Consider the following 25087-nt stretch of genomic DNA (forward strand, 5'->3'; position numbering starts at 1 on the left):
GAAATGGTATTATACTGTATAAACCATTCTGCATTTTTTCCCTATTTATCATTGTGTTTTTGAAGTATACCAATAATGATGTATTTTTAAACTACTGGGTAGTGTTCCATCAGGTGGATGTATCATGCTTTTTCCTTCTCCCATTGATGGACATTTAGGCTGTTTTTAATTTTTTGCTATTACAGTGCTGCTGTGAATGTCTTTTCATTTTCGCACACGCATTAAGATTTCTTTAGGACAGTTATATACTCATAAATGGGACTGTTGGTTAAAAATAACTGGGTTTAAATTTTGGTAGAATTGCAAAATTGCCCTCCAGAGAGGCTTTGCTAATTTACATTCCCACCAGCAGTGGATGAGAGTTCTTTTTTCCATACCTCTTTACCAGTCTTTGGCAGACTTTGTAATTTTTGAGAAATGTTACCTTGTTCATAGAAAATAACATTTCTCAGGGAACTAGTGTACTTGATCACAGTCTTCCTTTCACCTTTTCTTTCTGTGTACTGATTCCTAAAAACCTTTTCAGACAGTTACAGCTCACAAGTAATCTGCATGAAAAATCTCTTCTCCTATAGCGTGTTTTTTCAATAGTGAGCATAACGAAAGCTCTCGTATGTACTGCAGAGAAGTCAGAAGCCTGTTATCCTTTATACACCCATAATAATATATTTTATTGTTGGTTTCAAATATATATTATTTGTGGTTTTATCACAACCAAGAAGTAAGATACCTGTTTGGTCTTTAAATGTCCAAGTGCTCCAAAGCTCCGTTCTACATCCTCTGCTGTTTTCCATGTTCTCTGTCCCCGTATGACCTCACCTAACCTCATTCCTCCAGGTGTTGCTTTGCCCATTTTTATCTGCAAGCCCGACTTTGCCACCTAGTGTACGGGTGGTGTCTCCACTTCTGTCTTTGCGGGTGTGTCACAGTTGCCATGCCCGCACAGAAATCTTGGCTGGTGCACCTCAGCTGCACCCACACCTCCTCTCTGCATTTTCCCCTGGGAGCCCAAGACCTCGAACACTTTCATCTGGGAATATTTCCACATGGCTTCCTAAGACAGGGGTTCTGTCCCTTCTATTCCCTGTTCTCTTAGTTCTTGGATGTGTTCATGTGATTATTTCCTTGCCATTGTATTTTCTGTTTCTTTCTGGAAGCAAAAGATTTTAGTTGTCAGATTTCCCAGACCGATTCTTAAATTTCTTACCTTTCCTGTTTTCCATTTTGAAAATCAGAATAGCACCTTCCTCATAGGGTGGGTGTGAGGCTTATTCAACGCCTGGCGTGGGGTGATTGCTTTATATGTAGGTTCAGAATATCAGCTGTCATCAATTTTGTCACTGCATTTTCCTTTCTGAGAAATTTCCTCAACTTTATTTTCCATTTCTTTTCTTGAATTCTTTATTTTGGCTGTTTTAATTTTATTTACAGAAAAGAGTTCTCTATTTTTTTTTTAATCATCCTGTTCTTACTTCATAAACACAATTTGTTCCCCATACTGACTGTCTTCTTTCTGAAATATTCTAGTGTTCCTTGAACTGTGTTTCTCAGAGCTCCTTCCCACGACCCCCTTCTTCCCTTTTTCTCCTTTTTTTTTTTTAAGGAAGAAAGAGGGAGAAAAGGGTGGGGAGGCTAGATTGAGTGTAGACTGCGTGAGGACCTTCCCCGGTCTTCTCAGGCAGATAGACTAAGCTACAAAGAGCAAAATGACAATGTATTTGATGCATTTTTTTAGCCCGTATTATGTGCCAGATATATTGCTGGGCACAGGGGATGAATTAATCAACATTACAGGCACAGTCATTGCCCTCTAGAGTATGCGGTGGAAGACAAATAATCAGATAAATTTAACAAAAATAAAAATACATAATAAATAATAAATTTAAGAAGTAAGCAGATGTCCTGCAAATTCGCAGTAAGCACCAGGGGACTTGTAAAAGGGAACTGCAGTCACGGATGGCTCCTTTCAGGGACTGATGATACCTGAAGAAGGAAGTGGGTGGCAGGGGATGGGGAAGGGTCCAACCAGACTGCCAGAAAGCCCCAGGGCCAAAAAGAACTGTGCACTTAAAGCACTGAAGGAAGTTCTGGAAGGTTGGGGTGCCTGAGAGCAAGGGGGAGGTGTGGTCAGAGAGGCTGAGCAGGAAGGTGAAGACAGTTTTTACAGCTGTTAGGATTTTCAGAGGCAAGCTCCGGTTTAGACGACGGTGGTGATGGCACAGGTGATATGCAAGGGGAGTTCAGAGGAAGAGTATCTTGGGGAGAATCGGAGTCCTCTGTGTTGACCGGTTAGGGTGTACCGAGGCACAGGTGAACGTTTCAGGCTGTGTTCAGCAAACAGCACTTGATTCCGTTTGACAAGAGCACATTAAGGGGGGCAGTGGGAGGTAAAGCTCCAAAGGTAACGTGGAGTCAGTTTTATAAGTTAATCTGAGGAGCTGCCCTTCATCTCATAGGCAGTGGAGCGCCGCGGCCCTCTGCGAGCACAGAGGGCAGTGCTGCGAGGATCTGGCCCCGTGGAATGGTGGCAGTGGGTGGGGCCGGTGGTGGCTGGAGCTGCTGCAGCGGGCAGGGCCTGAGTGGCTCAGTCTGACGGCTCCCAGTGAAGAGAGGACGCTAGGAAGGCCTAGTCTGGATGCAGAGTAAATGGCCGTGGCGAAGGTATAAATGAGCTGGAAATGCTCTAAGCCCTTGAACCTGGGAAGAATGCAGGGCCATTAAAAGACACTGGAAACCAAGGGGAGGGAAGAGGCTCTAAAGAGAAAATGGAGATTCTGTTTGGGGCTGTCCAGACTGACCCCAGCAGGATCCCCCTGCTTCCCAGCACCTAAGCACAGTGCCTGGTGGGAGGAACTCCCAGGGAGGGTTGTTGCCAGGGTCTGTAGTAGGAAGTTCCTGTTGGCAAATTAATAAATACAGCAGAAAAGGTACTGAAGGTGGCATCAAGGACAAGGCAGGAGGGACGAGGGAGGAGTCTACATTTTAGAATGAGAAAAGAGAAAATCAGAAATACTGTACTGAGAGTTCCTGAGATATTAGGGTCTTGCCCTTGATGTCCGCCCCCCTTCCGCCCTCTGCCTGCTGCTGCTTTGAAAAGCCAACATTTGACGAAGTCATTTTCCTTAAGATGTTCTTTGGTTAAAATGCACATATGCCTGGGAGGGGTAATACATTAAACCTTGTCAGCTATTAATACACTGTCATGATTAGATGGTTTCTAGGTGATCGCTTTCTGACAGCATCTTCTTGCAGAATAAGACAGATGATGAGTATGTTTTAATTTGGGGAGTAAATTAAGAGAGAGGTTCAAAGATGGGGCAGGAAAGACAATTGCCTTGTGATCGAGAAATTCCAGCTCTGGGTATACACCTAAAAGAATTGAAAGCAGGGACTCAGATATTTGTACATTCATGTTCATAGTCACATTATTGACAGTAGGCAAAAGTTTAAGGTAATCTGAGTGTCCATTGAAGGATGAATGGATAAACAAAATGTGTGTACACACAGCAGAATATCATTCAACCTTCAGTTAAAAAGGAAGGAAATAACTGACGTGCTGTTACACTGTGAATGAACCCTGAAGGCATTATGCGACGTATAATAGGCCTGTCACCAAAGGATAGGTAGCAACTATATGTCACTTGCGGGAGGAGGTACCTAGAACAGTCAGATCTGTAAAGACAAAGTACAGTGGTGTTTGCTGGGCATTGGAAAGAGGGGACATGGGACATTGAGAGTTTAATGGAGACAGAATTTCAGTTTGGGAAGATGAAAAAAGATCTAGAGACGGTGGTGATGGTTGCACAACAGTGTGAATGTGACACTTAAAAATGATGAAAACAGTAAGTTTTATGTTATGCATATTTTGTCACAGAGTAAAGGTGGGCCAGGCCTGGATGCTGAGCCATCGTGGAAATGGGAGTTCTGAGCCCGTGGGTAGTTGGGGCAGAGTGACCAGAGGAGCAAGAAAGACAATGAAAAGAGAGGGTCAGCCTAGGGCAGCCCCTCCACCTAGGGACCTGTTCCGGTTTCCTTCTGTGGCCTCTCGTTTATTTGTTTTCTTGCTTTGATTGGAGCACTTGAAAGCGAGTTTGCCAAGTATGGATCTTTGAGGTGAAACACAGTGTTTGTGAAATTTAAACTGATAGTCAATCAGAAATTTTTAATTTAAAAGTTATGCAGGCTTACTGTATAAAAAAAAGTACTACATAAATATATAAAATAAAAAGTAAGTGTTCACCAATTCCCTTGTTTTGGCCTCAGCCCTCTTTCCACCAGTAACTACTATTACAGTGTCATTTGAACTTTCAGGCAGTTTGTTTTCTTTACTCTAGTAGTGTGTCATTTTATATATAAATGACCCGTAATATAAGGACATACTGTTCTTATGTACATAAACATAAAATTATATGTATTACATATAATGGATAATACAGTAATAGATATGCCTGCATACGTATTTCTTACCCACGTCTCCAAATCTAACCCCATAAATAAACACATAGGGACACATAGACTTTTCCCTTTATTTGGCATTTAATGTTTATATGATCTAGCATATACAAGATTAAAACTCAATTTCTATAAGATTTGCTGAACAATAATAATCTAAAATAAATATGTATCTGTGTTATGTGTTGTCCATGTGTTTATTCAGTGGTTTTAAATGTTTTCCTTTAAAACTTTCACAAATCCAAAATCTATAGAGCAAATGGTCTTTTTCAAATGAAATATTTTTCCTTTGCACAAACAAAATACAGTATTAGTAGAAGTTTTTAAATACCTCCCTAACAAATTGATTGACTGTTTTCTTTTTAATTTTAGTTATAGTTGATAGGAGTACTTTTACAGAGCTGTAAGCGTACAAGAACATATAATCGACATTAAGCGAGTGACATGACATAGTTGTCCTCGAATTTTTAAGGTCCCATCTGTAGGAAGCTGGATCATCAAAAAGCCACATTTTCACCCCTCTCAGCTTTGCTGCCCACGGAAATGCCTTTCCTGAGCTGTATTTGCACAATATTCTTTTGCTTGTTTTTTAGTGGATAAGATACAGCTAAATGAAGACTATTTCTATAACTTCTATACAATTACTGGTATAGTCAGTAAAGATTGGGGTTTGAGATTTCTGTTAGAACCCAGTGCTGGAAAAAAATGATCTTCCCTAGTGAAACAGAATGCTGCGACCACTGAGTGTCCTTACCGAGGCTCAGAACACTGTTAACCTCTTTGCCTCAGCTGTCGAGATGCTAAAGGTAAATTTATTCTCAGTTACAGTAACTCTACCAGTCCAAGTCAGTGATCCCAAGCAGAGAGCGGTTATGCCCTTCAGGGGACATTTGGCAGTGTTTGGAGACATTTTTGCCTGTCACAACTGGAGAGGGCCGGGGGGAAACGGTAATGGCATGCCATGGCGGGGAAGCCAGGGATGCTGCTGAACACTGAATGCGCAGAACACCCACCCGCAGCAGAACTGTCCAGCCCCAACCATTCATCGTGCCGTTGGTGAGAAACTGAGGCCTACATTTGTGGAATCAACTCACCCTTTTTAGCTTTTCTATTTATTTTTTTTAAGATTTTATTTACTTTTTTGAGAAAGAAAGAGCGATAGCAACAGGGGTACCAAGAGAGAGCACAAGTGGGGAGGAAAGGGGGAAGCAGACTGCCTGCTGAGCAGAGAGCCCAACGTGGGGCTTGATCCCAGGACCCTGGGATCACGACCTGAGCTGAAGGCAGGTGCTTAGTGGACTAAGCCACTGAGGAGCCCCACTTCTGTATTTTATCATACCTGCTAATGCAATGTCTTTGTAGTAAACTGTTTCAAATTATTTTTTCAAGTGGTAACATAAATTATAAACTTAAATTTTGAAAGTTTCCCAAATGTGCATGGTTCCAACAATTTTTAATGACTGTAATTCTCTTTTACAGCCTTTGGTTAAGTTCCCCATGTTATAGGATGTTTATTGTCTCCTTTTTAATTTTTATCTTTCTGTTCTTTATTTCTTATGTATCAGATGTTTCTTGTAAATCATTTATCTTTTAACTCTTTCTCTGAACCTTATTATAAGGAAGAAGTATCTTATTCTCTTCAAAGATACTTATTTTTGAGGCTTGATATTTTTGTCACTTCTCTGCGCTTTCACATGTTATTGTGAAATATTGTAAGATTCCATGTTTTCTCAAAATTGTATTCGTTCTGTTTGTGATTGTCATATTTGAATTGTCTTTTAAAAACCACTGTCAGTTCAGTTGATGAGTGTCTTCCCCCCCTGGGCCCTCGATATCAAGGAACTGCAGCATTTTGGTGTTCATGCCATTTTTGATACTTACTTTAATTTCCTTTTCTGTTTTTTTTTAAGTTTAACTGTAATTTCCACAAGAACCCATGATACCTAGAGTTTTGTGCTTTTGTTGTTTTTATTACTGGTGTCAAATTCTTTTCAGGATTTCTGCATTAGCCTTTGCATTGCTGATTATGAAGTGAAGACTGTATTTAGCTACTTTTGTTTCTGTCTTTGTTTATTGTCTTAGTAGTATTCATAGCAGAACTTGTATTTTTGTGTGTATAATATCTTTTTTAGCAGGCAGGCATGGGAATACATTACTGCTTTATTTTTATATATTCCTTTTTAATGTTTTACTTATTTGAGAGAGAGAGAGGGAGAGAACGAGCAGGGATAGAGGGAGAGGGAGAAGCAGACTCCCCAATGAGCAGGGAGCCTGATACGGGACTCCATCCCAGGACCCTCCGCCAAGGGCAGATGCTCAACAGACTGAGCCACCCAGGTCCCCCTACCTTATTGTTTTCTGAAGATTTTTAGTTAAGGTTTTTATTTTGACATAACTATAGATTTACATACATGCAGTTATGAGAAGTAATACATGGAGATTCTTTGTACTCTTTGCCAATTTTCCCCCAAATGACAACGTTTTACAAAACTATAGTGCAATATCCCAACCAGGATATTGGCATTGATATAGTCAAGCTGAAGAATGTTTTCAGTTTCCATCTCTACAAGGATCCCTCATATTTTTTATAACCACACCTACCCACCGATCTCTGGCATCTCCCTCCCGGCCCATCTCCGGCAACCACTGATCTGTTCTCCATTTTATAGTTCTGTCGTTTCAGGAATGTTATATAAATGGGATCAGTATGTAACCTTTTGGGATTGATTTTTTTTTTCCCCCACTCAGTTTTATTCTCTGGAAATTAACCTAGGATTTGCATGTATCAGCAGTTCATTCCTTTTTTATTGCTGAGTAGTATTCCATGGTATGGATGTGCCACAGTTTTACCATTTACCTGTTGAAGGACTTCTGGGTTGTTTCCAGCAATCAGCTATGTTGAATAAAGCTGCTCTACAAGTATACAGGTTTTTGCAAGAACATACATCTTTGAATAGATGGACAATTGCTGGGTTTGTGGTTGTATATAAGGAACTGTCAGACTGTTACCCAGTGTGCTGGTACATTTTAAATTCCCACATGCCAGTGTATGAGTGATCCAGTTTTTCTGCATCCTCCACAACATTTGGTAGTGTCACTGTTTTTTATTTTGGCTATTCTGATGGGTGTGTGGAGCTGATCATGGTTTTACTTTGCATTTCCCTTGTGGCTGATGAGTAGCAACATTTTTTCATGTGCTTACTTACCAACCATATCTCCTCTTTGGTGAAATGACACTTCTCTCCTTTTGTGTATGTTGGAAATTTCCACAGTGAACTGCTAAAAGGTTAACCCTTTAAATTCTTTAATTTTTTAGTGTTTATTCTTGGGTGTTAAATGCTTTTTGTTGTTGTTGTGTTTTATGTTTATTTCTGTCCCTGTTCCCCCCGCCCCAGCACTAGATCAAAATTCTGAAATCTTTATTGAGAGGGCAGTAATAGTCTTTGAAATTAAGCAGTTTACTGAGCGATTAGTTTTGTCCATTATTGCTATTAATAAGATACTCATAATTTCTCTATTTCAGTCTGAACACATAACTTGTAATAAGATACGGGTTCTAATACATATTTTCTAATTTGTTCTATGGCTCTAGACAAGCCATTTTTTTTTATTTTATTTTTTATAAACATATATTTTTTTCCCCAGGGGTACAGGTCTGTGAATCGCCAGGTTTACACACTTCACAGCACTCACCATAGCACATACCCTACCCAATGTCCATAACCCCACCCCCACCCCCCTCCCCCCAGGAACCCTCAGTTTGTTTTGTGAGATTAAGAGTCACTTATGGTCGGGGCTCCTGGGTGGCTCAGTTGGTTGGGCGACTGCCTTCGGCTCAGGTCATGATCCTGGAGTCCCGGGATCGAGCCCCACATCAGGCTCCCAGCTCCATGGGGAGTCTGCTTCTCCCTCTGACCTTCTCCTCGCTCATGCTCTCTCTCACTGTCTCTCTCTCTCTCAAATAAATAAATAATAAATAAATATTAAAAAAAAAAAGTCACTTATGGTTTATCTCCCTCCCAATCCCATCTTGCTTCATTTACTCTTCTCCTACCCCCTTAACCCCCCATGTTGCATATCCTGTCCCTCATATCAGGGAGATCATATGATAGTTGTCTTTCTCTGATTGACTTATTTCGCTAAGCATGATACCCTCTAGTTCCATCCACGTCGTCACAAATGGCAAGATTTCATTTCTTTTGATGGCTGCATAGTATTCCATTGTGTATATATACTACATCTTCTTTATCCATTCGTCTGTTGATGGACATCTAGTTTGGCTATTGTAGACATTGCTGCTATAAACATTCGGGTGCACATGGCCCTTCGGATCACTACGTTTGTATCTTTAGGGTAAATACCCAGCAGTGCAATTGCTGGGTCATAGGGTAGTTCTATTTTCAACATTTTGAGGAACCTCCATGCTGTTTTCCAGAGTGGTTGCACCAGCTTGCATTCCCACCAACAGGGTAGGACGGTTCCCCTTACTCCGCATCCTCGCCAGCATCTGTCATTTCCAGACTTGTTAATTGTAGCCATTCTGACTGGTGTGAGGTGGTATCTCATTGTGGTTTTGATTTGTATTTCCCTGATGCCGAGTGATATGGAGCACTTTTTCATGTGTCTGTTGGCCATCTGGATGTCTTCTTTGCAGAAATGCCTGTTCATATCTTCTGCCCATTTCTTGATGGGATTATTTGTTCTTTGGGTGTTGAGTTTGCTAAGTTCTTTATAGATTCTAGACACTAGCCCTTTATATGATATGTCGTTTGCAAATACCTTCTCCCATTCTGTCAGTTGTCTTTTGGTTTTGTTAACTGTTTCCTTTGCTGTGCAAAAGCTTTTGATCTTGATGAAATCCAAATAGTTCATTTTTGCCCTTGCTTCCCTTGCCTTTGGCAATGTTCCTAGGAAAATGTTGCTGCGGCTGAGGTCAAAGAGGTTGCTGCCTGTGTTCTCCTCAAGGATTTTGATGGATTCCTTTCTCACATTGAGGTCCTTCATCCATTTTGAGTCTATTTTCGTGTGTGGTGTAAGGAAATGATCCAGTTTCATTTTTCTGCATGTGGCTATCCAATTTTCCCAGCACCATTTATTGAAGAGGCTGTCTTTTTTCCATTGGACATTCTTTCCTGCTTTGTCGAAGATTAGTTGACCATAGAGTTGAGGGTCTATTTCTGGGCTCTCTATTCTGTTCCATTGATCTATGTGTCTGTTTTTGTGCCAGTACCATGCTGTCTTGAAGATGACAGCTTTGTAATAGAGCTTGAAGTCCGGAATTGTGATGCCACCAACTTTGGCTTTCTTTTTCAATATTCCTTTGGCTATTCGTGGTCTTTTCTGGTTTCATGTAAATTTTAGGATTATTTGTTCCATTTCTATGAAAAAATTGGATGGTACTTTGATAGGAATTGCATTAAATGTGTAGATTGCTTTAGGTAGCATAGACATTTTCACAACATTTGTTCTTCCAATCCAGGAGCATGGAACATTTTTCCATTTCTTTGTGTCTTCCTCAATTTCTTTCATGAGTACTTTATAGTTTTCTGTGTAGAGATTCTTAGTCTCTTTGGTTAGGTTTATTCCTAGGTATCTTATAGTTTTGGGTGCAGTTGTAAATGGGATTGACTCCTTAATTTCTCTTTCTTCTGTCTTGTTGTTGGTGTAGAGAAATGCGACTGATTTCTGTGCATTGATTTTATATCCTGACACTTTACTGAATTCCTGTACAAGTTCTAGCAGTTTTGGAGTGGAGTCTTTTGGGTTTTCCACATATAGTATCATATCATCTGCGAAGAGTGATAGTTTGACTTCTTCTTTGCCGATTTGGATGCCTTTAATTTCTTTTTGTTGTCTGATTGCTGAGGCTAGGACTTCTAGTACTATGTTGAATAGCAGTGGTGATAACGGACATCCCTGCCGTGTTCCTGACCTTAGCAGAAAAGCTTTCAGTTTTTCTCCATTGAGAATGATATTTGCGGTGGGTTTTTCATAGATGGCTTTGATAATATTGAGGTATGTGCCCTCTATCCCTACACTTTGAAGAGTTTTGATCAGGAAGGGATGCTGTACTTTGTCAAATGCTTTTTCAGCATCTATGGAGAGTATCATATGGTTCCTGTTTTTCTTTTATTAATGTGTTTTATCACATTGATTGATTTGCGGATGTTGAACCAACCTTGCAGCCCTGGAATAAATCCCACTTGGTCGTGGTGAATAATCCTTTTAATGTACTGTTGAATCCTATTGGCTAGTATTTTGGTGAGAATTTTCGCATCTGTGTTCATCAAGGATATTGGTCTGTCGTTCTCTTTTTTGATGGGATCCTTGTCTGGTTTTGGGATCAAGGTGATGCTGGCCTCATAAAATGAGTTTGGAAGTTTTCCTTCCATTTCTATTTTTTGGAACAGTTTCAGGAGAATAGGAATTAGTTCTTCTTTAAATGTTTGGTAGAATTCCCCCGGGAAGCCATCTGGCCCTGGGCTTTTGTTTGTTTGGAGATTTTTGATGACTCTTTCAATCTCCTTACTGGTTATGGGTCTGTTCAGGCTTTCTATTTCTTCCTGGTTCAGTTGTGGTAGTTTATATGTCTCTAGGAATGCCTCCATTTCTTCCAGATTGTCAAATTGGTTGGTGTAGAGTTGCTCATAGTATGTTCTTATAATTGTCTGTATTTCTTTGGTGTTAGTTGTGATCTCTCCTCTTTCATTCATGATTTTATTTATTTGGGTCCTTTCTCTTTTCTTTTTGATAAGTCTGGCCAGGGGTTTATCAATCTTATTAATTCTTTCACAGAACCAGCTCCTAGTTTCGTTGATTTGTTCTATTGTTTTTTTGGTTTCTATTTCATTCATTTCTGCTCTGATCTTTATGATTTCTCTTCTCCTGCTGGGTTTAGGGTTTCTTTCTTGTTCTTTCTCCAGCTCCTTTAGGTGTAGGGTTAGGTTGTGTACCTGAGACCTTCCTTGTTTCTTGAGAAAGGCTTGTACCACTATATATTTTCCTCTCAGGACTGCCTTTGTTGTGTCCCACAGATTTTGAACCGTTGTGTTTTCATTATCATTTGTTTCCATGAATTTTTTCAATTCTTCTTTAATTTCCTGGTTGACCCATTCATTCTTTAGAAGGATGCTGTTTAGTCTCCATGTATTTGGGTTCTTTCCAAATTTCCTCTTGTGATTGAGTTCTAGCTTCAGAGCATTGTGGTCTGAAAATATGCAGGGAATGATCCCGATCTTTTGATACCAGTTGAGACCTGATTTTGGACCCAGGATGTGATCTATTCTGGAGAATGTTCCATGTGCACTAGAGAAGAATGTGTATTCTGTTGCTTTGGGGTGAAATGTTCTGAATATATCTGTGATGTCCATCTGGTCCAGTGTGTCATTTAAGGCCTTTATTTCCTTGTTGATCTTTTGCTTGGATGATCTGTCCATTTCAGTGAGGGGAGTGTTAAAGTCCCCTACGATTATTGTATTATTGTTGATGTGTTTCTTTGATTTTGTTATTAATTGGTTTACATAGTTGGCTCCTCCCACGTTAGGGGCATAGATATTTAAAATTGTTAGATCTTCTTGTTGGACAGATCCTTTGAGTAAGATATAGTGTCCTTTCTCACCTCTTATTATAATCTTTGGCTTAAAATCTAATTGATCTGATATAAGGATTGCCACTCCTGCTTTCTTGTGATGTTCATTAGCATGGTAAATTGTTTTCCACCCCCTCACTTTAAATCTGGAGATGTCTCTGGGTTTAAAATGAGTTTCTTTGTAGGCAACATATGGATGGTTTTTTTTTTTTTTTTTATCCATTCTGATACCCTGTGTCTTTTGATTGGGGCATTTAGCCCATTAACATTCAGGGTAACTATTGAGAGATATGAATTTAGTGCCATTGTATTGCATGTAAGGTGACTGTTATTGTATATTGTTTCTGTTCCTTTCTGATCTACTACTTTTAGGGTCTCTCTTTGCTTAGAGGACCCCTTTCAATATTTCCTGTAGAGCTGGCTTGGTGTTTGCAAATTCTTTCAGTTTTTGTTTGTCCTGGAAGCTTTTAATCTCTCCTTCTATTTTCAATGATAGCCTAGCTGGATATAGTATTCTTGGCTGCATGTTTTTCTCGTTTAGTGCTCTGAATATATCATGCCAGCTCTTTCTGGCCTGCCAGGTCTCTGTGGATAAGTCTGCTGCCAATCTAATATTTTTACCATTGTATGTTACAGACTTCTTTTCCCGGGCTGCTTTCAGGATTTTCTCTTTGTCACTAAGACTTATAAATTTTACTATTAGGTGACGGGGTGTGGACCTATTCTTATTGATTTTGAGGGGGGTTCTCTGACCCTCCTGGATTTTGATGCTTGTTTCCTTTGCCATATTGGGGAAATTCTCTCCAATATACCTTCTGCTCCCCTCTCTCTTTCTTCTTCTTCTGGAATCCCAATTATTCTAATGTTGTTTCGTCTTATGGTGTCACTTATCTCTCGAATTCTGCCCTCGTGGTCCAGTAGCTGTTTGTCCCTCTTTTGCTCGGCTTCTTTATTCTCTGTCATTTGGTCTTCTATATCGCTAATTCTTTCTTCTGCCTCATTTATCCTAGCAGTGAGAGCCTCCATTTTTGATTGCACCTCATTAATAGCTTTTTTGATTTCAACTTGATTAGATTTTAGTTCTTTTATTTCTCCAGAAAGGGCTTTTATATCTCCCGAGAGGGTTTCTCTAATATCTTCCATGCCTTTTTCGAGCCCAGCTAGAACCTTGAGAATCGTCATTCTGAACTCTAGATCTGACATATTACCAATGTCTGTATTGATTAGGTCCCTAGCCTTTGGTACTGCCTCTTGTTCTTTTTTTTGTGGTGAATTTTTCCGTCTTGTCATTTTGTCCAGATAAGAGTATATGAAAGAACACGTAAAATACTAAAAGGGTGGCAACAACCCCAGGAAAATATGCTTTAGCCAAATCAGAAGAGATCCCAAATCATGAGGGGGGGGAAGGGGATAAAAAGAGGTTCAGAAAGAAAAAAAAAAAGAAAAAAAAAATAAAACCAATAATGAAAAAATATTAAAAGGAAAAATATATATATATATTAGATAAACTAGTTAAAAAACGTTAAAAAAGAAAAGGGTAAAAGTTAAAAAAATTTAGTAGAAGAAGAGAAAAAAAATTGAGAAAGAAAAAAAAATTAACTGCAAGGCTAAAGAATCATGGGGAGAAAGCCATGAGTTCCGTGCTTTGCTTTCTCCTCTGGAATTCCGCTGCTCCCCTTGGTATTGAAACTGCACTCCTCCTAAGTGAACTTGGTCCTGGCTGGGTTTCTTGTTGATCTTCTGGGGGAGGGGCCTGTTGTAGTGATTCTCAAGTGTCTTTGCCCCAGGCGGAGTTGCACCGCCCTTACCAGGGGCCGGGCTGAGTAATCCGCTCGGGTTTGCTTTCGGGAGCTTTTGTTCCCTGAGCGCTTTCCGTAGAGTCCGGAGGACGGGAATGAAGATGGCGGCCTCCCAGTCTCCGGCCCGGAGGAGCCAAGAGCCCGGGGCCCCACTCCTCAGTGTGCCCTCAGAGAACAGCGCCCAATTACTCCCGTCACCCTGGTCTCTGGCCGCGCTCCGAGCTGACCGAGCCTGCGACCAGTTCAAGGTAACCCTGAGTTTAGAGCTCACTCCTCGGCTCTGTCTCTGTAGCCGGCTTCCCCGTTCTAATACCTGTAAGGTCTGTGAGACTCAGACACCCCCGATCCTTCTGTGACCCTGCGGGACCTGAGGCCACACTGGCCCCGCGTGCGCTTCACCCCGGTTAAGCCTCTGGAGCGATGTCCCTCAGTGGAACAGACTTTTAAAAGTCCTGATTTTGTGCTCCGTTGCTCCGCCGCTTGCCGGGAGCCGGCCCCTCCCCCCGCGGTCTATCTTCCCGTCGCTTTGGATTCACTTCTCCACCAGTCCTACTTTTCAGAAAGGGGTTGATTATCTGTTTCTAGAATTGCTGTTCTTCTTCTCTTCGATCTCCCGTTGGATTTGTAGGTGTTTGCAATCTTTGGATAAGCTATCTAGCTGATCTCCCGCAACCTGAAGTAGTCTCAGCCTGCTACTTCTCCGCCATCTTGACTCCTCCTCCCAAGCATCTCACTCTTGATCTCAGCTCAGGTCTTGATCTCAGGGTTGTGAGTTCAAGCTCTGCATTGGGCTCCACCCTGGGGGAGGAGCCAGTCATTGACTTTACAGCCCTTGAATCCCTCTGATCAGGGGAGCGTGTCCTCATTGACAAGACAAGAAGCATAGCCCGTGTCTACCTCGATGAATGGAAACGAGTCCTCCTGTACGACCAGCCCATCCTTTGGCACCTAGACAAGCCATTTTTGATCTCTGCCTTCACATACATCTAACAGGGAAAAATAATACCTTTTTATTTTTATTTTTTTTAAGTTTTTTAAGATTTTATTTATTTGACAGAGCGATCGCAAGTAGGCAGAGAGGCAGACAGAGAGAGAGGAGGAGCAGGCTCCCCACTGAGCAGAGAGCCTGATGCGGGGCTCGATCCCAGGACCCCAAGATCACGACCCGAGCGGAAGGCAGAGGCCTAACCCACTGAGCCACCCAGGCGCCCCGAAAAATAATACCTTTCTAAAACCTAACTTACATGTAATTAGGCATAAGGTTTAGGTGAAAATATCTTGCTAAAGTTGTTAAACCTAAGGTAAAATATGTAAGGTTCTATAATATTAAGTATTTTTTAATATTTGATTTGCTTTTTATAAGTTGACCAAAATAAAGGTTGCATACTTTTAGATAGTTATGTAAGGTCAATTAAAGTGGTAAAGCTAATCATAATAAACCCCTTCACCCATGTTCTCATGTAATTACATTAAGAAATAAGAATTATAAAAATAGGTAAAATTTTGTGAAAATATTCCAATTTATTCTAGCTTAGCAGTTCTTGCCCATATCCACGGCTTGTCAGGCATCAGCCACAGCATCAGGAACTCCAACTGTCCTGTTTTCCATAGCCTTCGTCAAATAGATTTGGCAGCCCAGTTGAGATCTCTTAATCTGCGTGCCAGAGCGAGCATGCCATTCTCATCAGTGACTGCCTCTAATTTCTCCAGTATGTGCTCTTCAAAGATGAGGTGACAGGTGGAGCAAGCCAGGGTTCCCTCACATGCACCAGAACCATCAATATCTAGATTATTTTCCCTCACCACGTCCAGTAGAGAGTCACCAACTTTTCCTTTGGCTGTTAATGTCTTGCTGGCACAGTTTACAAAGTGAACTGTTACTCTGTCTTCTGAGCTGCTCCTTGCCAACCTGACACGGACACGCTGAGCGAGGCGGGGGTCCGGCAACGAGCAGCCAGCGAGGGCCCTGCCGCCCTGGGCCGCAGAGACAAGGCAGCATGCAAAAGCCGGGTGCCCCCCCACGGCAGCTTGAACACGGTGGTCGTCGGGTAACGACTGGAAGCGTCAACGACTGGAAGCATCGCCGGCCGCACCTCAGTGATGGCTCCGCGTTGGAGTGCGAACCAGCCGCTGCACCGGCGTTGGACGCCTGGGGGTCCGTGGGGAGGAGCACTGCGGCTGGGGTCCTGAGGAGGAGCAAGGTGGCTGGGGTCCCAGTGAGGGCCAGCTCCGTGTGGCAGCTGCCTGTTTCTGGGTTTTAAATGCTTTTTTTGTTTCTTATGTTTATTTCTGGATTTTAATTTCTTTCTCATTTGGTCTGTTATTGTCACCAATATGTAGCCATTCTATGTCTAATTGAAAATTTGGGGAGAACTAGTTACTTTTAGTCCCTCCCCTTTTGCCGTATGAAATTGATTTTCTGTAAAAAAAAAAAAAAAGTTCTTGAATTTTAATGTAAGTACAAGAAAGGAAAACCACATTTTTTACTTAAATATGTCGTTATATGTAGGTGCACTTGAGTCTTATTTAACTACCAGTGTGTTTGCTATTAAGACATGATGATGTTTAACATTTTTTTAAAGTCAATTTTTTTTTTAAAGATTTTATTTATTTGACAGAGAGGGAACACAAGCAGGAGTGGGAGAGGTAGAAAAGCAGGTGCCTCGCTGAGTAGGCAGCCCGATGTGGGGCCCGATCCAAGGACCCTGAGCTGAAGGCAGACGCTTAACGACTGAGCTACCCAGACACCCCCTAAAGTCAAATTTGAATATGATAGTTTTCCTTGTCTTCTGAGTTCATTTGTTACTTTTTCAACACATATTTGAGTGTTAGCATGTCAGGCACAATGTTAGGCACTGGGAGTAAAATCACGAATCCACTTCAGATAAAACATCTTGTCCCTTTGGCAAACATGAATTACCAGAATGGTACCATAGTGAGATTTGATGGTCCTTGTCCCCACTCTATAGAGCTGCTCGCAAGGCCCTGCACTGCACGTTGAGGGAGGAGCATGCGCAGCGACCCCACAGCGGGAGGAGCCTGGAACACTGCAGAGCAACAGGAAGGCCTGGCAGTGGGCTGGGGAGGAGCTAGCAGAAAGAGCTGTAACCAGGAAATGCTTATTTCTGTGTGACTTTGATCTAATTTTAAATGCCAACTGGTTTTTGTAATGCTAACTTATTAATGTCTTCTGTGTTGTTTTAACCTTTTGGAGGTTTTTTTTCTTTAGAAAAAGAGCACGTGTGCACGGGGTTGGAGAGTAGAGGGGGCAGGGGGAGAGAGAATCTTAAGCAGGCTCCATGCCTCGCGGCTTAACTGACTGAGACACCCAGGTGCCCCAGAGATCCTTTTTTGTGAAATGTGTGTAGCGAAACATGTTCCGTGTTCTGCCTGTTCACACACCCTTTCTCCCCCATAACCCCTGGCAACCACTGGTCTTTTTACTGCCTCCCTAGTTTTTGCCTTTTCCATAATGGCATATGGTTATAATCATACAGTGTGTAAGCCTTTTAGATTGGCTTCTTTAATTTAGTAATATGCATGGAAGTAAGTCCCCTTCATTTGTTAGTGGCTTGGGAGTTCTTTTTGGTAGTGAATATTCTGATGTCTGTATGTACTACACTATCTGTTTCTCTTCTTTTTTTTTTTTTTTTTTTTTTTGTATTGCTAACTTCCAAGCAACATTTTGGTTGCTTCTGAGTTTTGGCAGTTAGGAAGAAAGCTGCTGATCTGTAGGTGTGTAGGTGTAGACCTACATTTCAGCTCATTTGGGTAAATACCCAGGAGTACAGTTATTAGATTATATAGTAAGAATATGTCTAGTTTTGTAAGAAATTGCCATATTGTCTTCCAAAGTGGCATACAACCATTTTGCATTCCCACCAGAAATGAAGTAGAGTTCCTATAGTTCAACATCCTTGCCAGCATTGAGTGTTGTTAGTGTTCTGGATTTTGACAATTTCAGTACATGTGTGGTATCTCTTTGTTTTAATTTGCAGTTCCTTAGTGACATGTTGATTATATTTTCATGTGGGTTTTGGTGGTTTTTTTTTTGTTTTTTTTGTTTTTGCTTTTTTGTTTTTTTTTTGCCCTTGCCATCTGTAGATCTTGGTGAGGTATCTGTTTAGGTCTTTGCCCATTTTTTTTTTTTTTATTTTTTTTTAAAGATTTTATTTATTTATTTGCCAGAGACAGAGGGAAAGAGAGTGAGCAAGCACAGGCAGACAGAGAGGCAGGCAGAGGCAGAGGGAGAAGCAGGCTCCCCGCCAAGCAAGGAGCCCGATGCGGGACTCGATCCCAGGACGCTGGGATCATGACCTGAGCCGAAGGCAGCCGCTCAACCAACTGAGCCACCCAGGCGTCCCTCTTTGCCCATTTTTAATTGAGTTGTTCATTTGATTATTGAGTTTTAAGAGTTATTTGCATATGTTGGATAATAGTCCTTTCTCAGATAAGCCTTTTGCAAATACTTTCTTCCAGCTTGTAGCCTGTCTTCTCCTTCTCTTGTAGGGGTAACCAGTTTTATAATTTTTATCTGCTTCACATGCTTCTTTTCTTATGGAACATAGAAACTACATCATAGTCTAGTCTTTTATTTTTCTCTGTATATGTAATCTTCTTTGAGTTTTCATTATACAGTGCACATACATTTATTTTTGGCCTTTTTAAAAATCCACTTGCCGTAATCCTGATTATCAAATTAAATCTTTTGGAATTTTATTTCTAGGTTTATTTTTGTTTCCTCTTGTCCCCACTATATTGACTCTTCCCTTTTTTGACAATCAGAAATTTATACCTTTTTCAAAGTACTAATGTTTTAGTATTTTAACACTTCGGTCGCACCATTTTTTTTTCTGTCTCCCATCATTTTATTTGTTTTTACTAATTCAGCTCAATAAAATATTGAACACATGGCATGTTCAAGCACACTCTCTGGCATAGACTCAGGATCCAGGTTAGGATAAAACTTGGGCCTGTGTGGACATCAAACATGACAGTTCAGAAAGAAATGTATGGAATCAGCTTCATTTCTGCCCTTCTTCCCATCACTTACCTTTTTACAATAATGAATTGTAACTAATATTTTAGAACTTTCTTGTATCATTGTAATGGCATATATAATTTATTATTTCTGCCATACAGATTCTTGATATTTCTGCTGTAATCTCAAGAAATAGGTCAGTATTTTACTTCTTCATGCTCATGTGAAGGGGATGAAGTATTCTCCAACTAGCAAGCTTCCTTGCTCCTTTGGGAGAACCGCAAAATTGTGTGTTAGTCATTTCCGCAGTCACTCATTTCCTTGCCTCTTGTCTTCCCTTAGATGTGAAAGCAGTTGTTGAACAGCTCAGAACTTTGTCTCATGAAAGTCCAGAACAGATTTGGCAGGGGGCGAGATCTCTATTTGGACACATTGCAGATGTGTGTGTGGCCGGGAGGCAGGGCAGAGGGATGATCGGCTGCTGTGTTTGTGATTTCTTAGGTAGAACATATAGAATGGATATGCTCAGACTACCAAAAATGTCTCCTTAACAAGGAACTGTAACCACCGTATTGTGACACATGGACTCACTATGGATCTTGTCCTGTATTTCTCTGATTTTCCTGAGGACCAGTGACGGGTCTCTCTCAGAGCAGCCACTGTCTATTGGCTGGTGTATGAGGAGCACCGGTTGGGTAGCCTAAAGTGTTGAATTTTTCAGTGTGGCTCTTCCTCCTGTAGGTGACTTGTCTTGGGTGTAAACAGTCATTCCTAGCTGACGTCTTCCTTAAAGATCAGGTGCATGCCTTCAGGCCACTCTCTAGTCTGTGTGCATGCTCAGAGAATGTGTACCTGTTGTAGCCAAAGTCCCATACAATTCGGAAAAGTCAGTCTCTTGGTCAGCTAGCAGAGTAATGTAGTCTGTAGGTTCGTAAATAGCTTTGGGAGTCCACCTGTTGCTGTTCTATTAGAATACCTTATAACTGTTACTCTTTGTACCAGTCCTGTGTCACATTCTGTTAAAGAATCCTGTTACTTTTCCCCCAGCGGTTTTGCGAGTGGCTGGTTCCCTGCAGAAGAGCACAGAAGTGATGAAGGCCATGCAGAGTCTCGTGAAGATCCCAGAAATCCAGGCCACCATGAGGGAGCTATCCAAAGAGATGATGAAGGTGACTGGGGCCACTCCTGCATCCCATTCCTAGCAGTTACTCCTAGCGGATGTAGGGGGCTAGGACCAGGAGTAGGCAGGAATGGATAGACCACTGTTGCCAGACGCAAAGGATTTTGAAGACAGAGGAGCAGCTCTTAATGCTGGTTGAAACTGTTTGAGTTGACCATGGCAGAGTCTGGGTCGTATTGCCAGTGTCCCAGGATCAAGGCCTAAAAAGGACTTCTACGGGTGGCCTTCAGACAGGGACAAGGCCCAGGAGAACATTGTTACTGAGCCCCCCTGCCAGCCAGTGGTATATCACACATGTGGTCCTAGAGAGTCCTCCTAGTGACCCTGTGAGGAAGCTATTTTTTTTTTTACCCCATTTTACACAGGAGGAAATCAAGTCTTCAGATTGCCAGGTAATTTACCTAAGTGACTTTGGTAGTAATGACAGATCTGGGGTTGGAGCACACACGTCTGACCTTATTGCCTGAGCTGTGTCACAAGTGGTGATAGTAAGTTCCTCAGACAGATGTGTTTCTTACTTTGGACTTGTGACCTGAGCTCCAACATTGGATACCTCAGATTCTTATATATTAGCTTATGTAGAAAAATTTCTTTTCTTCTTCCTTGGGAATTTCATTTATGAATTGAAATCTGTGCGGAGCTCTAGGGCATGGGAGAGAGGAACCGGCGAAAATTGATGGAATGACAACATGTAATAATGCCCAGAACCTAGGTCTTTGCAACCAGAAGTGCATGGGCAGTAAGTAATAGGGAGGAGGAAATGGGGTCAGGAGTGTGTGTCCTTTCAAAGTGGTGTGTGGATCTTTTTTCCCAAGTTGTGATGACTGTCCATGTAGAACTGGATTAAAAAGTTCTACAGAGAAGTCTTAGAATGACTTCAGGCCACTCATTCAGCCACCAGGATCTGAGGGGAAGCCCCTTTTAGAATCCGGGGTCTTTTCCACAATGATTTCTTCCCTTTTTTTTTTTTTTTTTTAAGATTTTATTTGTTTATCTGAGAGAGAGAGATACGCGGCGAGAGAGTGAACAAAGCAGTGAGGGTGGTAGAGGGAGAAGCAGGCCTCCCGTTGAGCAGGAAGCCCGATATGGGGCTCGATCTCAGGACCCCGGGGTCATTACCTGAGCCTGAGCTGAAGGCAGACGCTTAACAACTGAGCCACCCAGGCGCCCTCCACAACGGTTTCCGAATGCTGAAAGTAATACAGATTGGGAGGAAAACCTGCATGTGATACCCGTTCCAGGCTCCATCCTCAAGTACAAACTGAAGCCTCTGGTAGGGGCCCAGCTCTTTGAGGGCAGGGACGTGATGTTAGTCATCCCGTTTGTTCCCAGACCCTGGCCTGTTGTGTGGCACAGAGCAGGCATTTGACGAATGGTTGCAGATAGAGTAAGTGAATAAATGACTGAATGACGTCTGCCTCCGGGATGTGGAAGGCTGTTAGAGTCAGGACTCCAGTAGGCTCTGTCAGCCGGTTATGGAGCACGTCCTGAACCTCCTGCAGTAGCCTCCAACACCAAGCTGACATCCATTCCTTCAGGTCCTAGGGCTCCACCTCTGCATTTGTTGATTTCTTCATTTAGGTTGGGAGGAAAGGATCTGAGAATGGGTAGAACACGGTTATTAGTCTGATTCATGTCAATAAGAATGGCCTGGCAGCAGAAAGGCAGGAGAAAGGGCTTGCTTCACATCTGCTGTCATCGGCATGGTCCATGAGCACAGCACCGTGCCCTGCCAGTGCCGGGGAGCCAGGGCCAGAGCTGCCACAAGGGACCCTCTACTCCATAAGTCTCTGGATCAAGGTACAAAGCAAAGGGGCTCAGCTCTTGCAAATGGCAAAGGAATTAGGATTTTTCTGTCTGGCTGCTTCTCAGAAGCCTGAGCCCATACTTTCCTTCTGCTTCTCATCCCTTCCTATCTCTTCTGCCCGGGGATACCAGGGGCCTCTTTCATTAGAGGGTGCTCTTAGGACCTTTTGCTTCAAAACCAAACAAAAAACAGTAGGGTCTCACTTGGGAGCCGAGGACACTGCTCAGCAAGGAAGGCTGTGGGTCCATTCCGTGTTGGGCAGTGCTTGGGAATGGTTTTCTTTTGCCTGGTGGTGGCGCCGTGCTACCTCGAGAACAAAGGAGGCTGAGTGATTGGCTTCAGGCTGCCAGACTGAGGCTTCCAGTAGAGTCTGGGAGTGACCTTGTTGGGTCCAGAAATCTTGTCTTATTCTCTCAGGAATGGAGTCAGTCTTTGGTGAACCAATTGATCCTTGCCAGACTCCCCTTGGACTGGCCTGTACCAGCAGCTGTAACCTAGACACGCTGAAGTACTCTTTAGGCCTTTTCAGGGTTCCATGGAACCCTGCTCTACTCTTAGTACTTGTTATCATAGAGTCTACGAAGACTCCACTCCATTTTCTTTCGTTTTTCTTTTAAGATTTTATTTATTTGACAGAGAGAGACAGAGTGAGGGAGAGCATAAGCACGGGCAGTGGCAGATGGAGAGGGAGCCCAGTGCCGGGCTCAATCTCAGGACCCTGGGATCAGGACTTGAGCCCAAGGCAGATGCTTAACCAACTGAGCCACCCAGGCGCCCCAGGGAACATGCTTCCCAAGAGAGCTCAGAGCACACTCATTTTCAGCAGGTTCTTCCCAAGTCTGTCTAATTACAGTCTGGGTTACTACGAGGCTCTGCTGAGAGAGGCCCCTCACTCCCAGCCCTGGTGCTGAATATGGACAACAGTTTCCCTGTGGCCTTTGCCTTTTTTCAGAGAGGGAGAGAGCATCGTTTTTTCCCTGTGGCCATCTGTCTTGGTGTTAGTCTTCAGAAGGGTGGTCTGGACTTGGAGACACTACAGCTCGGGTGGAACTGGACCCACAGAGGAGTCCCTGGGGACCAGATTGACCTATTGAGGGAAATGATGTGATTTTTTCTGTCTTTAGGCTGGTATCATAGAAGAAATGTTAGAGGATACTTTTGAAAGCATGGATGATCAGGAAGAAATGGAAGAAGCAGCAGAAATGGAAATTGACAAAATTCTTTTTGAAATCACAGCAGGTATAGCCTTGAGATTCTTCCTCTTTTTCCCCTCCTTCTATGGTCATTCTCCTTGCAGTCACTAAGTTATCTAGTAGCTTTTTCTTTAGGACTCTCTTATGTCTACACTTTTTAGATTATAAACTTAGTATTTGAAAAAGAAGCACAATATCCATAACCATTTTTTAAAAACGCCAAGATTTTTAAAAAATTCCTAGAGTTTTCAAATGGTAAGGAGAAACAGTGCTTTCACAACACTGCCATTGGGAGCTTAAGTTGGTAAGACTTTCTTGAAAGCAGTTTGTCAGTAGCTGTCAAAAGCCCTGGATCTAACAAATTGATTTCCAGGAGTTTATTCTGTATTTAAGGATGTGAATGAAAGATTTAAATTCAAGGACGTCTATAGGAGCATTATTTATCATACTGAAAACTTTGAAACCAGTTAAGTGCCTAATAATGGAGTATTGGTTAAACTGTATTGTATCTGTTTGAATGGAATACTTTATAGCTGTGGTAATGCAGAAATACATTCATTGACATGGAAAGATGTTCACAGTACAATGTGTGAGAACAGTCTTGTTTATTATGATACATATTCTGGTGCGAAAAACAGGCCTATAGAAGAAGTCTGGAAAGGGAATAAACAAAAATAGTAGTTATCTCTGAAAGATTGTTAATGAGGTTTTAAACTTAATTTTTACTTCTGGATTTTGGGACTTAGGTTTAATAAAAAATTGGTGACATTTAATTTTTATGTTTTAAAATTATTTCTTTCTTTTTGAAATTGTTGGGAGAAAGACTAGTTGCTCCAGGAAGGCATTTTTGTGGAGGTTTAGAAACCATTTAGCTTTACTGAGAGACATTTAACATCTTCATGAATCTTGAAAATTAAGTATTTGGTGTTTAGGATTTTCAACCAAGAGTGTCAGAACCAAAATTCTAAAACTCAGAATCCTCAGTTATTGTAACCTTGGTCTCCTGACAAGCTGGTGTTTGCATGTTTGTCATAGTGAGCAAAACCCCATGCAAACAGCTCGTTCATTGCCCCTTTTCTGTTTCTTGTTGGCCTCGTCCAGGCATGAAAGGCAGAGAGGATGAGGGACCACTTTAAAAGGATACTTGGTTAATTGATTTGCTATTTCTCTTCAGGGGCTTTGGGCAAAGCACCTAGTAAAGTGACCGACGCCCTTCCAGAGCCGGAACCTCCAGGAGCCATGGCAGCATCAGAAGACGAGGAGGAGGAGGAGGCCCTGGAGGCCATGCAGTCCCGGCTGGCCACACTCCGCAGCTAGGGGCCGCCCCGCCGGGCCCTCGCACTCCTTCCCTGCCCGCCTGCCAGGAGCCGGCACACTCCTCTGAAGCGGCCACCATTTTATGTGTCTCTTGCACTACACCTCTGAACAAGCACTGCATTCTGAGAAGGTTCTCTGCTCATATCTCTCCATCTTTGCCGAGGTTTTGGGATCTCAACGGGTTTGTCCTTGAGAGGTGGGGTTATAAATGCATCATTTTCAGGGGTATACGTAGAAGTATCTTTTGGGGGGCGCAAAGGAATTGGTCTTCTCGCAGTGCATCATCTTCAGGAATATAGACAGAAGTTTCTTTTGGAGGAAAGGGCAAAGGAATCAGTCTCTCCAGAAGCACTTCTGAAATTAGAGTTGATTGCCTGAATGTTGAGAACTCTATCTTTTTTGTCCCTAAAACACTATATAAAGTGGATTTTAATAAATTTCTGCTTTAACACTTGGTCTCATCGTAGATTGTCATGTGCAGTCAATTTTCAAGGTGTTTGCAGTCTCAAATTATATGTTGACCTTGGAAAGAAAGGTCTTTGTTTACATTCAAAAGCATGTAGAAAGCGACATGCATGTCCAGCACAGGAAATATCAGAAAAGATCTGAGAAGACACCCCACCCCCCCCGCAAAAAAAAAAAGCCAGTCGTACGGGATGTGGGAACTCAGCACAAGAGGCTTCTGCTCCAAGGATGCTGCTCCCCAGCCTTCACAGATGTGGTGTGGTGCCACACTTCTGCTTTCTGTCATCTGTTTAATCAAAAGGATC

The 25087-nt window shown here is 42.1% G+C and overlaps 1 protein-coding gene across 1 annotated transcript in view; it reads left to right on the forward strand.

Moving 5' to 3' along the window:
- CHMP3 (charged multivesicular body protein 3) overlaps positions 1-24773 on the forward strand; it is a 59519-nt gene extending 34746 nt beyond the window's left edge. Inside the window, exons 4-6 of the mRNA XM_032880623.1 lie at positions 19868-19989; positions 22932-23046; positions 24175-24773. Of these exons, the coding sequence (XP_032736514.1) occupies positions 19868-19989; positions 22932-23046; positions 24175-24317 (380 nt within the window). The 3' untranslated portion in view covers positions 24318-24773. The remainder of the gene's footprint in view (positions 1-19867; positions 19990-22931; positions 23047-24174) is intronic.
- The last annotated feature ends 314 nt before the right edge of the window (positions 24774-25087 follow it).

The sequence above is a fragment of the Lontra canadensis genome, unplaced genomic scaffold, assembly GCF_010015895.1.
Source record: "Lontra canadensis isolate GAN:19392208 unplaced genomic scaffold, GSC_riverotter_1.0 scaffold71, whole genome shotgun sequence".
Lineage (NCBI taxonomy): Eukaryota > Metazoa > Chordata > Mammalia > Carnivora > Mustelidae > Lontra > Lontra canadensis.